This window comes from Ogataea haglerorum (genome assembly GCF_019207285.1).
Source record: "Ogataea haglerorum isolate 81-453-3 chromosome Unknown 81-453-3_NODE_20_length_135169_cov_94.441210, whole genome shotgun sequence".
Lineage (NCBI taxonomy): Eukaryota > Fungi > Ascomycota > Pichiomycetes > Pichiales > Pichiaceae > Ogataea > Ogataea haglerorum.
The window spans coordinates 47,029-59,540 of record NW_025065170.1 but is presented as its reverse complement, the minus strand read 5'-3'; the positions used below and the strand labels follow the sequence as shown (position 1 = coordinate 59,540).

The following is a 12,512-nucleotide window of genomic DNA, read 5'->3' as shown; positions in this document are numbered from 1 at the left end:
TAAAAAATGGGCCAAGCGCGTTCAAGGAGCGCGCGCGCTGCAGATCGAAACACGCCTGAGTCCGTACTCCTGACACCACGACATTCTATAATTACGCCTTAGCTATGGATTACTACTCGTCCTCGGAAGAATTCAAGTACTCGGCGTAGTCCTCAGCGGACGCGAACGTCGGTAGCGCTTTGAGCTTCTTCGACTGTCCGGCGGACTGTTTAGACCGCTTTCTGGACTCTGCCTCGTCTTCTTCCGACGCGTTCTCCTCCGACTCGTCTTCCGACTCTCCCATCAGCTCGCCGATATCCGAGTCCGACGAGTCGCTAAACTTGCCCGCACGTGGCTCGGCTTCCTCCTCCTCAACCTCCTCATCATCGTCCTCCAAGTCATCCACCGTCCTCAAAGTCACCAGTCCATCCTCGTCGTCTTCCTCTTCCTCTTCCTCTTCGACTTCTTCCAGCTCCTCCTCGTCGCTCAACTCGCTCATCTCAAAGTCCGACAGCTCGTCCTCGCTTGGACCCTCGACCTCGGGATTGCTCTTCACCAGAGCGTTCCACACGCTCTCCTCGTCAATGTCAGACTCCTCGTCGTCTCTCTGCAGCTTCCTGTTAAGCTCCTTGTCCATCTTCGAGGCAAGTGCCTTCTCTTGTCTCGTGCTGAAGTACTCGTAGAAGAACCTGTCCTCGGGCCGGATCTCGGACGCCTTCCTGTTGATCCAGTCTTCGGTGTTGGTTGGAAGCTCCCCGTGCACATCGGTCTTCACGAGGAGCGAGCCCGTGTGCGCTCCGGCGAGCGGTTGCATGATCGACTGGCCGTGCGTTGCAGGCTTCATCTTGGCCTTTTTGTAGACAAACCTGTCCAGGAAGTGAGCCAAAGTGAACAGCCCGAGGTTCGGTTTCTGCAGGTCCTTGGTGTCGTTAGCAAAGAAAGCCTCGGTGTAGTGAGTCACGGTAGGATGGAAATGGTTCGAAAAAACGTTCAGCTCCCACAGAGACGAGTCCTGTGCGTTGGAGAACTGCGGGTCTCGTTTCCGCGAGTCGTACTCCTTTTTTTGCTCGCCGTCTTCGAGCGGAGCGTTGAATACCAGGTTGCGAATCTCAGGTACCTCTTTTTCGAGCTCGACAAGCAAAAAGACCATTCCGGCTACAGGACCGATGTTGATCCAGTTCAAACAAACCTGGCATATCCGCTTGACAAAGGCCATGACACGGTCCTTGTTGGTGTCCTCCTTCAACGATTGGAAAAGCAGGTTCAAATAAATATTCTGTTTTGACGACGTCACGAGCCGGTCATCCAACAAACTCTCGTACAGAGTTCTGTAGTATCTGTCCTTGTTGATTTCTCCTTTCTGTGTGATTCGGTGGATCAGCATCAGCGCCTGCACACTTGTGTTGAAGTTGGAACTGTGAGTGATGCGGAATAAAGTGTCCAGATGCGACTCAAAAACAGACGCAGAAAGAGTCGAAAATGGAAAAGCTCTGTTCAGGCCCGTCAGGATGGCAGCAAACATCTTGCTGTTGCGCTCTTCTAGCACCTCCTGCTCGCTCTTTTCGTTTTTCTCTGACTTGCCGCCCTTCTTACCACGCTTGAAGTTTCTCTTGCGTCTTCCCTTCTTTTGGTGGTCTGCCTCCCTCAGTTTGGCGGTGTTGCCGCTATCCGTCTCGAGAAGTAGCTTCTCGAATAGCTTGAAGTATGCGTCCATTAGTTTGTTGGCCAGCTTATCCTCCTTTCTCGTCAAGATTGTCTGATTAAGGGTAATTGTCGAGTAGTATATGGCATGGTGGTCGTTATTCTTGCGAAAAAGAACGTCAAAAATATTTTCCACAACAATCTCCTTCATGGCCGGATGCTGTTGCTCTAAAAGCAGGATATGGTACGACGTTTTCGAGGCCACCTTGTTGTCAATGTCTCCCAATTTGTTGACACCGATTCTTAGCAGATTAGCCTCCTGTTCTGGCTTCGCTCTCAACAGAGCAAACACATAGCCAACCACCTTGGTACGAACGTGCACAATGCTGTCTTGAAGAAGCTTTTCTAGGGTTCCAATAAATTGGAAGTACTTCTTCTTGAGATAATCCTCAAAATAGAACACAATCATCTCTTTGGGGCTCAAGTCCTTTCTTAAAGGCTGCTTGTTGAAATATTTCAGTTTTCTGTCCGCGGGGATGACACCGTTGACGAATAAATCCGCCAACGCCTCAATACACTGTAAAGCTGCTGTTCTCGACTTTTTCTCGCACATCGCAAACATGGTCTCCAAAGCCTTGTGGTTGTGCAAAGGAGATTCCTGAATTAGAAGAGTCAGCGCAGAAATTTTATCGTTTAAGGTACCTCCTGTGAGAACTTGGGACAGGAATCGTTTCTGAGACGATGACTTGTTGAATTCCTCAATGTATGTTTCCTGTTCCTTGTTGTACATGCGTTTGGCGTTCTCGTAGAGCTCCTCGATCTCTTTGGGCAACAGAGCGCTGCCCTTCACGTCCGGCAGCTTCTCGTTGAACCAGTCGTTACGTGGCGGCACAACCAGTCTGTCAGAACTGACGGTCTGCAAACTTTGTAATCTATCGCTTTTCTTTGAGTTGGGCTTCGATTCTTCCGCTTTCTTTTCTGGCTCGAATTCAGACTCTTGGCCGCTCCCTGTGCCCAATTTCTCTTCTTCTTGCTCTTTTTCCCCTTCTTCTTTTTCTTCCCCTTCTTCCTCTTCCTCTTCTTCTGCAGCCAGCTCGGGCTCCTCAAAATCCAGTCCCTTCATGAACTTGGACAGTTCCTTTTTGAGCTTACCATCCACAGGAGCATCGTCAAACTCTTGCTCACTAGCTTCGTCATCCACGCCGTCAACCAGCTTTATATCTTCCTCGCTAGCACCCAATTCCAATGCTGCTGTTCTAAGAACATCCTCGGAGCTGTCTTTTGTGGGGCTATTATCTGATCTAGGTTTTGCGGTCTGTTTCTTTTTGCTATTTTTCGAGCCTTTCTTGCCATCCTTCTTTGGCGTTGCCTTTCCGTTTTTATTTGCCTTTTCTTCCTTCCCGCGCTCAAGCGTTTTTGTGACCTGATCCTTCAAGGACCCCAGGTTGAGTTTCGGAAGCTCCATACTCATTGGATCTAAAAAATTTTGTGAAATATTTTTTTCCATTATGCGTCTACCGTCGCGTCGGTATATAGCAGCCAGCGTAGGTCTCAAGTAGCGAGTCTCATGTTCTGTTGGAAGAACAGAGCAGCGCAACCACTCCTCGTCTTAGAGCTGACAATGCGCACCAACCTAAGTGTCGCAAAAATGGAACATGAAAAATCAGGCACTCCAGTGATTTGAAATGCAAATCGGGCAGGATCCCTTTTTCTCACTTTTTGGAAATGGGTCCTTTTCCTCTTTCTTCGGCTCAATCTCATATTCCACTGGGGGAATATATATTCAAACGAATTGAGAGCCTAGGTGTCACTTCTGCCTTTGGTGTTCCTGGAGACTTTAATCTTTCCCTTCTGGAACATATCTATTCAACCAATGTCAAGTGGTACGGGGGATGTAATGAGCTTAACGCCGGGTACGCGGCAGACGGGTATGCCAGAGCATCTCATAAGTTTGGCGTTCTGATCACAACCTACGGAGTGGGCTCACTATCTGCCATGAATGCCTGTTGTGGTGCCTGGTCTGAATTTGTTCCGCTTTTACATATAGTCGGCACAACGTCGACAGTACAAAAGAGCAGAGGGCAGTTGACCCACCATGTGGCGCCAGGCAAACTGATCTCGAGCAAGTCCGACCATTATATTTACGAGACACTAGTTGAGAGACTAGCTTGCAAGGTGGAAAGCCTGAAAAGTGTGGAGGATGCTCCAGAGAAAATCGATTTTCTAATCAAGGAAATTATGGAAGCCAAAAGACCTGGCTATTTATTTATTCCATGCGATCTGGTGGACATTCCTGTTAGTGCGCTTAGACTGGGGGATTTGGATCTGTATAGGCCTATGGAAATCAGGCCAATTGAGTACTGTGACCAGCTTGCATCACTGGTGCTCTCCAAGATTTATAGCTCCGCAGCCCCCTGCATGCTGGTTGACATTCTGACGGACAGGTTCGGACTCATTCATGAGGTCCGTTCCCTTGTCAGAAAGACTAATATTCCAAACTTGTCCACTTTTATGGGAAAATCAGTTCTTGACGAAACTGAAGTTTCGTATGTGGGTGACTACATTGGTGATGCTTCGGAAAAAGAGGTTCAGCAGTTCGTGCAAACCTGCGATCTGGTGATTCACATTGGTGCATTCAATAACGAGATCAACTCCGGAAAACACACCCTCTACAATGGTGTTCACCCTGAATCTCTGATAATCATGAATCACGAGAATATCATCATCGGATCGGCCAAGTTCGATGTTAGTTTTGTCCACATACTTCCTAAGATCGTATCAAATTGTAACCCATTGAAGATCCCGCAGTTTACCGTCCCTCGCATTGAACACCATATTGAATATAGCCCATCAACAGCTGCGATCACTCAATCACAGTTACTATCTTCGTTACAGAAATTCATCCAACCAAAGGATATAGTTGTCATTGACACCTGTTCTGTCATGTTCGGTCTCCCAGACCTCAGGCTCCCTAAGGATGTCAAGTTAGTAGGGCAGCATTTTTATCTCTCAATAGGAATGGCGCTACCTTGCTCATTTGGCGTTGCCGTTGCAAATCGCGAAATGGGTGCTGAATCGAGAGTGATTCTCCTAGAAGGTGACGGTTCAGCCCAGATGACAATTCAAGAATTGTCGGCTTTCATCAAGCATGGACTCAGCCCCTTGATTCTTCTTTTCAACAATCACGGGTACACAGTTGAGCGTGCAATTAAGGGAACCGATAGATCGTACAATGACATCATGACTGGCTGGAAGTGGACCAGGATACTGGATGTCTTTGGAGGTGTCTCATGTGCTCCATCAGTCCAAGTTCACCAAGCTGAAGCACTCGATCAAGAGCTCGCTTCCTACCAGGGTGGTCTAAAACTGATTGAAATCGAGCTCGATAAGCTGGACATTCCCTGGAGATTCTATTTTATGTGCGGTTAGTACATGTGATGATCTATAAAATCGTTTATGCTAAGTTTGATAAAATCATTCAAAAGCGGTAGCAAATAAACTGTGAGGAACTGGTGATTTAGTATCAGGCTAAGAAACCGCTTGAATTCAATCATCACCTCATCGTTTTCGTTGCGAGGTTTGTTAATATAGATTGAGGCAATTATTAGCAGGTTTTCAAAGGATTCAAAGCCACCAGATTGCACATATAGCGCCGCAAGAAACTTTTCAAATCCTCCGCTGGTTCTGGACTTCAGGAGCTGGTTGATGGCTCTAAAGAGCTGGTACAGTTTGCGTTTTGGGAAGCCAACGTCTTTTCCCCTCTCAAGAAGCTGGGAAACCTCTTTCGACAAAAGATAAAGGTCCAGCTCAAAACAGTACCCATCAAGCCAATAATACACGGTATCACTTGGTACCTCTATCTTTTGAAAAGTTTTGAATAAATTGTGGTTTTGATTCACGACTGAAGTATAATAGTCGAGCAGTTTGTTGTTGATTGGTGGCGGCATATCCACTTTGTAAGGATGGTTGATGGCCAGCGGGAGAACAACCTGGTTCTCTCTTATGAAAAGTCGTAATTCTGGGATTAACGTGTAATCTTCAAAGTCCGGTTCCTCCAATTTCAAAAGAGCAAAATGTCTATAGCTTTTCAGCTTGCTTAAATTAATGTAGAACTTGAATGCTTTGAAGACAATAAAATCAAGCTCATAGAGGTATTTGGTCAATGCTTGATAAATCGTCAGGTCTCCATGATGATCTGCCACAAGTTTGTCTACTAACTGGTTCATTTGAGTGTGAATATGAGGCGGTTCAGCATTTGAAGGAATAGAGGGCGTGAAACTGAACCCTGTTGAAAAGAAGTTTGGCTCGGTTACGGGCGCAAAAAACTCCTTATCAGCTTCTGGATCAATCAGTGGAAATGTTGGGTCCCAGGAATTATCTAGCACTATATGATCGATGCCCTCTTTTATAATTGGGACAGATGGAGTGCCTCTTCTAAAAAGCTGCCTGAACTTTGACTCCGAAGATAGCCTTTTTTGTACTTTCTTTTCAGAGAGGTCCTCTTCTTCTCGAACCAATAATTGATTAGAGTCGACACTAAGAAATAAATCCCAAGGCAGCCGGTCTTTGAATAGAAGATTTGAGGTTCCGACAATGTAGTGGGGCAGGTGCAAAGGGATGTCCAAAGTGGCAAGATCTAGAATCGGATAGCATGGATAATCTCCATCAACAAGAAGAAGTAGCGCCTGAGCGATATCCATCAAGTCGTTATAGCATGAGTCGTAGGAGTAGAGCACGATTTTCTTCTTTGTAAGAATAGCGTTGAAAATCACATGTAGTGGCTGGATCGAGGAATAGGGTACCAAGGATGGCTGTTTTGGAAGAACGAGCTCTATATTTTTCATTTTAATGAGATAGTCCCTCAAAAGTCGTTCTCTGGCCAAGTCAATACCGTACATAGCACATGACGACGAGACCAGGGGTAATGCGGGAATCTGAAGAGGGAACTTGGTCTTGCCAAGATTCAGATTGGACCTGAAAAACCGGTCAGATTTTGTAAACTCTGTCAAGCGAGAGGGCACAGAAACGCTCAGGTCATCGAGACGGCTTAGCAAGAATCTTGCATGCTTGTTTAACCTAAATTCGTCTACGAGCTCAGCAATCCTGATTTTGTTCAGTTCCTTGAGTGCCAGCTCAACAGTATCAAACTTATCGGGCGTTGCCATCACATTGTGGAGTAAATAGGTCATTAGAGGCTTGAAAGTATCAAACAGTGGCAGCCGAGTAAGAATCGACAAAGCCATTGCAGTGCCATTCCTGTAGGAACTGTCTTCTTGAAAATAGCTCAAGGTGTAGAGATAGATTCTTTCGCAGTTTTTGGTCTGTTCCTGCCAAGAAATCAGTCCTGACACTGGATCAATGAACAGGGGGACAACAGTGTAATGGATAGTATTCAAATACTTGTGCAGGTTCAAGGGCATCAGTAAGTCAATGAGTCCCTCCAACTGGTCAACAGCCGGAGACGAGGGGAACTGCCGTTTCACTACCACTCCTTTGAGTTTGTCGAACTCTGATACAAATATGTAGTCGAGCGTAGGCACCATGAACACAACAACAAATACGCATGTAACTATACCTAAGTGAAATGGGGGCGATCGACGCGACGCATCCAATGGAAATAAAATTCTGTTACCCTACCGCACGGCTCTCGACATTTGCACTCCTTTCGCCTTCGGAAAAAAAAAACCAGCACGTCGTCTTTCACGTTAAACAAGTCATGTCGTCGTTAGAACAATCATTGGATGCCATCATCGCTTCGAGCAAGAAGCCGGCTCTCAAAAAAAAGCCTTTCAAAGGCACGAAGAAGACTATCAAGCCTACCAAAGTTGGTAAGGCCGCTGCTGGCAAGAATGCCAAAAAACCTATTGTCCTCTCCAAGCCTGCGCCAGCTCCGGCCAGTCCTGTTGACTACGCGTCGAAGGTCGTTGTCTATGGATTACCTAAAGACATCAAAAACGATGCTGTCAAGGTATGTTGAGACACAGGGATAGACAAAACCGCGAAGATGATGACCAAGCTGAAGCTTATTATGGAAGAATCTGGGCCGTCGGGCCCCGGGGATTCGCAGTTGCAAACTGATGCTGATCGGGGTAGCTTAAGGCTACCATGGCTATACTTGTTGAAACGTTCTGATTGTTCTAACGACGAACCGATCACTCTTGGTCTCTGTGCACTGCCATGTCCAAGCTTCACTGTTCATCAGTAACAAACCTTCCGCTATGCCGTCCCATAGAGTCGCTTGTTTACTAACGAATCTAGGAATTTTTCCAATCGCAAATCGGTGGTGTCAAGACAGTTTCGCTCTCCTACAACGAGAAAGGTCAATCTAAGGGTATTGCTACTGTAATCTTCCAGAAGTCGAAGCAGGCGCAGAAGGCTGTCGAGTCTTACAACGGAGCCCCTATCGATGGTGGAAAGAGCACATTGAGACTCGAGCTTATCGTTGACCCGGCCATGAAACCTCTCGCCTCAAGAATCGTTCCAAATCAGGCTGTTGCTCCAGCATTATCCGGAAAGGTGGCTTCGCGTAAGGCCGCTCCAAAGAAGGCTAAGGCTGTTGCGAAGAAGGCTAAGCCAACCAAAAAGGCTGTTCCAAAGAGAAAGAAGACTGTCGAGGAGCTGGACCAAGAGATGGCCGACTATTTCTCTTCTAACGACAAACAGTAGTTCAAAATGTGTATTATATTTTATATTTACAGAAATTTGTATTATTCATTTCCACGCCCCCACCATGCTAGCTTGTCACCGTGTTTCCTGCTCATATAGCTGTTGCCTGCTCCTTCAAACTCGCTCTTTCTTTTGTACTTTTCCTCATTCGGATTTCTCTCAGGGAATCCAGGTTTAACGTCTGCAATTTGCTTTTTCTGCGTTGAGTCAAACGACGAGGTTTCCTTGATATATTGTTTTTTTCGGCGAATGGTGACCTTCGACTTGACGAACGCTGCTGTTCCGATCGCGAGCACAGACAGGAAGAGGGTCTGTTTCCAAAACTGCTTTAGCGAAGGAAGCGTTGACGACATGATCAATTTAAATTATTTTTTGAATCCCGAAATGGAAATCTAATCGTTACCCGATCCTTGGTGTAGCCTATCTGGAGAAGCAAACGAGAAATTTACTCTTCCTTCTTCTTTATACAGCCAATGTCGAAGGAAGTTGATAGTTTAGCTCACGGGGTGGCGGGTGGACTGGGAGGCCTGATCTCAATGGCCTTGACTTATCCACTAGTCACTCTTTCCACCAAAGCACAGGCCTCGAAAAAGAAGAAAGAGGACACTAGAATAACAGCTGAAGCGTTCAAGAATCTATACAATGGCTTGGAAAGTGCGCTGGTTGGAATAACTGCAACAAACTTTGTCTACTATTACTTCTACGAACTGACAGGCTCAGCTCTCAGAAAAGAGAAGAGCTCATCCAGAACACTCAAAAAAGGATTGACCGCGTCTCAAAGTATTTTAGCGGGACTGGTGGCTGGCGTTGTTTCCAGAGTTGTTACGAACCCAATCTGGATCGCCAACACCAGACTGACTGTTTTGAAAAGATCATCCAGGAAAAATGCTCCGAAAAATACTATCCAAGTGATCTTATCGATTCTGAGAAACGAAGGATGGAAAAACCTATTCAGCGGCCTGGTGCCGGCGCTCTTTTTGGTTCTGAACCCCATCATCCAGTACACAATCTTCGAGCAGCTCAAGACGCTTATAGTTACCAAACGCAAACGCGCACTCAGTTCTGTCGACGCCCTGATTCTAGGGGCATTCGGAAAGCTGATCGCAACTATCGTCACCTATCCTTACATAACGGTCAGATCTCGGATGCACTTACATAGTGTCAGAGACTCGCATTCAGCCCCGGCTACTTCAAGCTCGGAGACAACAGCAGCAGACTCTGTTCAATCGCTACCTGATGACATCGAGTCCTCTGCCCAGCTTCACGATCTCGGGAAGCCTAAAAAGGCACCCGGTATGCTTTCCGTCATGCTGGATATCGCAAGGAACGAGGGAGTTTTGAACCTCTACAATGGGCTAAGCCTAAAGTTGCTCCAAAGTATTCTAAGTGCTGCATTTCTGTTCTACTTCAAAGAAGAGCTCGTCCAAAAAACCGACCTGGTGATTCGGAAAGCCAAGCGTGTCAAACAAAATCCCCTGCCTGCAAAGGACCTCGTTATCTAGTTAATTCCAGAGCTTTTTGAGCTGCTCATAGGAGTAAAACATGGCCGCGCTCGCGGGTATCGTCTTGATCAGAGTGATGCCGAGACCTGAGTAGAATCCTCGTATTCCATGCGCTAAATATATCTTCTTGACCACCCCGAGTATGTCATTCTGTGTTTCGCTCGTCTGTATAACATTCTTCACCGTGTCTGCAGGAAATAATGAAGCATTATATCCAATTCCAGCCATGGCTCCAGCAACGAGCAGCTCATGGGCTCTATATTCGTAATCTGGACCTCTGTCGCCCTTGAAGCGATCCAGTGTATACTCATAGCATCCAAACCACGCTGCCGTCCCTCCAGCCTCCCGCACCATCGTTGTCGTTTGTCCTTTCCAAAGTCCCCGTGCCCCTTCCTGCTTCAGAATGGTCTTGATCACGTGACCAAGCGACGTGTAGTTGGCCTGGCCCACCTTGAGGTTATCGACCTGCAGCTGGCACTTGATGAGCTCCACTGGCGTCAGTATAAAGCTCGTTGTGATACCACTAAAACAGCCACACAAAAGACGTTGTCCAAACGGTAGTTCTGTGTTGATCCGGTTGCCTTGCGATATGTTGATCAGATCCTGGGCTATTTTGTAGCTGAAAAAAAGCGAGCTCGCCTCCAGCGATGCACCAATCATTGGTGACGGTAAGCCTCTCCAAAAACCCTTGTATATGCCCTCATTCTTGTATGTTTTAGTGATGCAGTCTAGGGTCGAGGTGAAGATAGGACTGGAAAGAGATCTGGAGTACTGGAGTCTCACCTTCACCGTGTCGAACGGGAACTCTATTATCTTTCCGATGGCGCCCGAAACAGAGCCCACAACGATCTCGCGCAGCGAGTCATTCAGGATCGACTCCTCTGGCATTAGATCCAAGATTAAACTTCGAGTTTGTGTGTCACGTGATGTCAATGAAATTTTTCGTACCCTACATCAAAATTTTTCACCAAAAAATATATTTCTTCACAGAACTAATCAAAGGATAGTCTGCTGAAACAGCTTAAACGTGATTATTCTACAGTTCCAGAGAAATGAAGTACCTAGCCGCATACCTTCTGTTGCAACAAGGCGGTAACGCCTCTCCATCTGCCGCTGACATCACTGCTCTGCTCGAGTCGGTTGGTGCTGAGATTGAGCAAGAAAAGCTCAACCTGTTGCTATCCTCCCTTGAAGGAAAGTCTGTCGAGGAGTTGATTGCCGAGGGCGCTACCAAGCTTGCTTCTATCCCAGCTGGTGGAGCTGCTCCAGCTGCTGCTGGTGCCGCTGCTTCCGGTGCTGCTGCTGAGGAGGCTGCTGCCGAGGAGGAAGAGGCTGCTGAGGAAGAGGAAGACGACGACATGGGTTTCGGTTTGTTCGATTAGTGTATAAATCAAGCGATGTCCGTTCAATTCTATTAGCGAAGCGTAGAGGGCTTGGATATTTAATTCAGGTCTACATGGAGCTTTTTTCTTAGCTGGGCCGCGAATTCTGGGTCCTGCAATTTTTCGTTCATCATCGCAAGCTGAATTCGCGTTTGCGACACCTCGTTGACCAGCTGGTCGTTGGTGTTAAGCACAAGGTTCTTCTGTAACGTGGAATCGGGATCCTGCGTCGTGTCCGTCATTTCACTCAGCAGCTTTCGTGTTTTCTCGTAGTACTTTTTTTTATCCTGCAGCCTGAGCAATCGGGCTCGATTCTCTGCCAGCTTTAAACGAAGCTCATCGTAGCGCTCCAGAAGTTCGTCATTTTGAGTTCTGAGTTTGTCTGGCTCTGGTAATTCGTCGATCATCCCCAGGATCTCCTCCTGTTTGATTCTCATGATGCCGTTCATATCGATGTTGTTGGACCCGCGCTCGTCTTGGTAGTTTCCATTGACGTCCATCACGGTATCTGATCCGAAATTTATCAGAATTGCGTTCAGTGCAAGAAGCTTTTGCTTGCGCTGCAGATCGAGCGCGTGCTCGTTGTTCAGAACCTGCTGAATGATCTGCACTATACTCTGGCGATGAAAAAACTGACCATATCGCTTGTTCAAGTATCTGTTTGCGGAATTTATGATGCGCACAATTTGAGTCTTAGAGACCGCTTCGCTTTCTACCTGCTCCACAAACCGTTCTAGCTCTTTGTCAAAGACCAACGGCTTACTCACCGCCTTTGTTTGGTGGTTTAAAACCTTTTTAAGCTCCTCGTACGTCACCATACGCGTAAGAATTTATTATTTAGTTGTTTTGGGAGCAACAGATTTTTCGGTAGCAGTTTTAGTTGCCTAGAGTGCAACTAGGAGATGACGCAAACTCCATTGCTGGCTTCAGACTACCGCTAATTTCACATTGCTCATTACTGATCGGCTACTTGGTTTGACTTTAGAACGGCAGTAAAATTAGTAAACGTAATTAATTAAATTCGAAACGGTCGGAATCAAACGAAACATCAAATAAGTCGCACACCTTTTCCTCTGTTTTGCTCCACCCCATCAGCCTCCACAACCAGCAAAACCAGCCAGGGGAGTCAGCTTCATCAATGCTAAACGCGTTCTCATACTCAGCCTCTTGCTGAGTAGCGAAACTCGACCTTAGTCTGATTTTGCGGCTCACGGGCACCTCATCGGCCAGCTTGATCGTGCGATCAACAGTGGTGTACGTGGCAATAGAAGCGATACTTGGTTTGCGAAAAAACATAGTGTTCGAAAAGTCCCTGATTTTTCTTATGCTACATTAAATATGA

The 12,512-nt window shown here is 46.7% G+C and overlaps 10 protein-coding genes across 10 annotated transcripts; 4 read left to right on the top strand and 6 right to left on the bottom strand.

Moving 5' to 3' along the window:
• Positions 1-112: 112 nt before the first annotated feature.
• KL911_005229 (uncharacterized protein) lies at positions 113-3,091 on the bottom strand (the record flags this gene model as incomplete). Its single annotated transcript, XM_043200608.1, has 1 exon — positions 113-3,091. One exon carries the CDS (start codon positions 3,089-3,091, stop codon positions 113-115), a length of 2,979 nt encoding a protein of 992 aa, XP_043052015.1.
• Positions 3,092-3,615: 524 nt separating this feature from the next.
• On the top strand, positions 3,616-4,636 carry KL911_005228 (uncharacterized protein; the record flags this gene model as incomplete). Its single annotated transcript, XM_043200607.1, has 2 exons — positions 3,616-4,434; positions 4,613-4,636. 2 exons carry the CDS (start codon positions 3,616-3,618, stop codon positions 4,634-4,636), a joined length of 843 nt encoding a protein of 280 aa, XP_043052014.1.
• A 409-nt stretch (positions 4,637-5,045) lies between these two features.
• On the bottom strand, positions 5,046-7,163 carry KL911_005227 (uncharacterized protein; the record flags this gene model as incomplete). The annotated part of the gene is made up of 1 exon (XM_043200606.1): positions 5,046-7,163. One exon carries the CDS (start codon positions 7,161-7,163, stop codon positions 5,046-5,048), a length of 2,118 nt encoding a protein of 705 aa, XP_043052013.1.
• Positions 7,164-7,336: 173 nt separating this feature from the next.
• Positions 7,337-8,286, top strand: KL911_005226 (uncharacterized protein; the record flags this gene model as incomplete). The annotated part of the gene is made up of 2 exons (XM_043200605.1): positions 7,337-7,588; positions 7,879-8,286. The coding sequence occupies 2 exons, from the start codon at positions 7,337-7,339 to the stop codon at positions 8,284-8,286; spliced, it is 660 nt and encodes a 219-aa protein (XP_043052012.1).
• A 41-nt stretch (positions 8,287-8,327) lies between these two features.
• On the bottom strand, positions 8,328-8,639 carry KL911_005225 (uncharacterized protein; the record flags this gene model as incomplete). The annotated part of the gene is made up of 1 exon (XM_043200604.1): positions 8,328-8,639. The coding sequence occupies one exon, from the start codon at positions 8,637-8,639 to the stop codon at positions 8,328-8,330; it is 312 nt and encodes a 103-aa protein (XP_043052011.1).
• Positions 8,640-8,759: 120 nt separating this feature from the next.
• KL911_005224 (uncharacterized protein) lies at positions 8,760-9,788 on the top strand (the record flags this gene model as incomplete). The annotated part of the gene is made up of 1 exon (XM_043200603.1): positions 8,760-9,788. One exon carries the CDS (start codon positions 8,760-8,762, stop codon positions 9,786-9,788), a length of 1,029 nt encoding a protein of 342 aa, XP_043052010.1.
• Positions 9,789-9,813: 25 nt separating this feature from the next.
• Positions 9,814-10,676, bottom strand: KL911_005223 (uncharacterized protein; the record flags this gene model as incomplete). Its single annotated transcript, XM_043200602.1, has 2 exons — positions 9,814-9,837; positions 9,924-10,676. 2 exons carry the CDS (start codon positions 10,674-10,676, stop codon positions 9,814-9,816), a joined length of 777 nt encoding a protein of 258 aa, XP_043052009.1.
• Positions 10,677-10,840: 164 nt separating this feature from the next.
• KL911_005222 (uncharacterized protein) lies at positions 10,841-11,170 on the top strand (the record flags this gene model as incomplete). The annotated part of the gene is made up of 1 exon (XM_043200601.1): positions 10,841-11,170. One exon carries the CDS (start codon positions 10,841-10,843, stop codon positions 11,168-11,170), a length of 330 nt encoding a protein of 109 aa, XP_043052008.1.
• A 59-nt stretch (positions 11,171-11,229) lies between these two features.
• Positions 11,230-11,988, bottom strand: KL911_005221 (uncharacterized protein; the record flags this gene model as incomplete). Its single annotated transcript, XM_043200600.1, has 1 exon — positions 11,230-11,988. The coding sequence occupies one exon, from the start codon at positions 11,986-11,988 to the stop codon at positions 11,230-11,232; it is 759 nt and encodes a 252-aa protein (XP_043052007.1).
• A 193-nt stretch (positions 11,989-12,181) lies between these two features.
• KL911_005220 (uncharacterized protein) lies at positions 12,182-12,466 on the bottom strand (the record flags this gene model as incomplete). Its single annotated transcript, XM_043200599.1, has 1 exon — positions 12,182-12,466. The coding sequence occupies one exon, from the start codon at positions 12,464-12,466 to the stop codon at positions 12,182-12,184; it is 285 nt and encodes a 94-aa protein (XP_043052006.1).
• Positions 12,467-12,512: the final 46 nt, after the last annotated feature.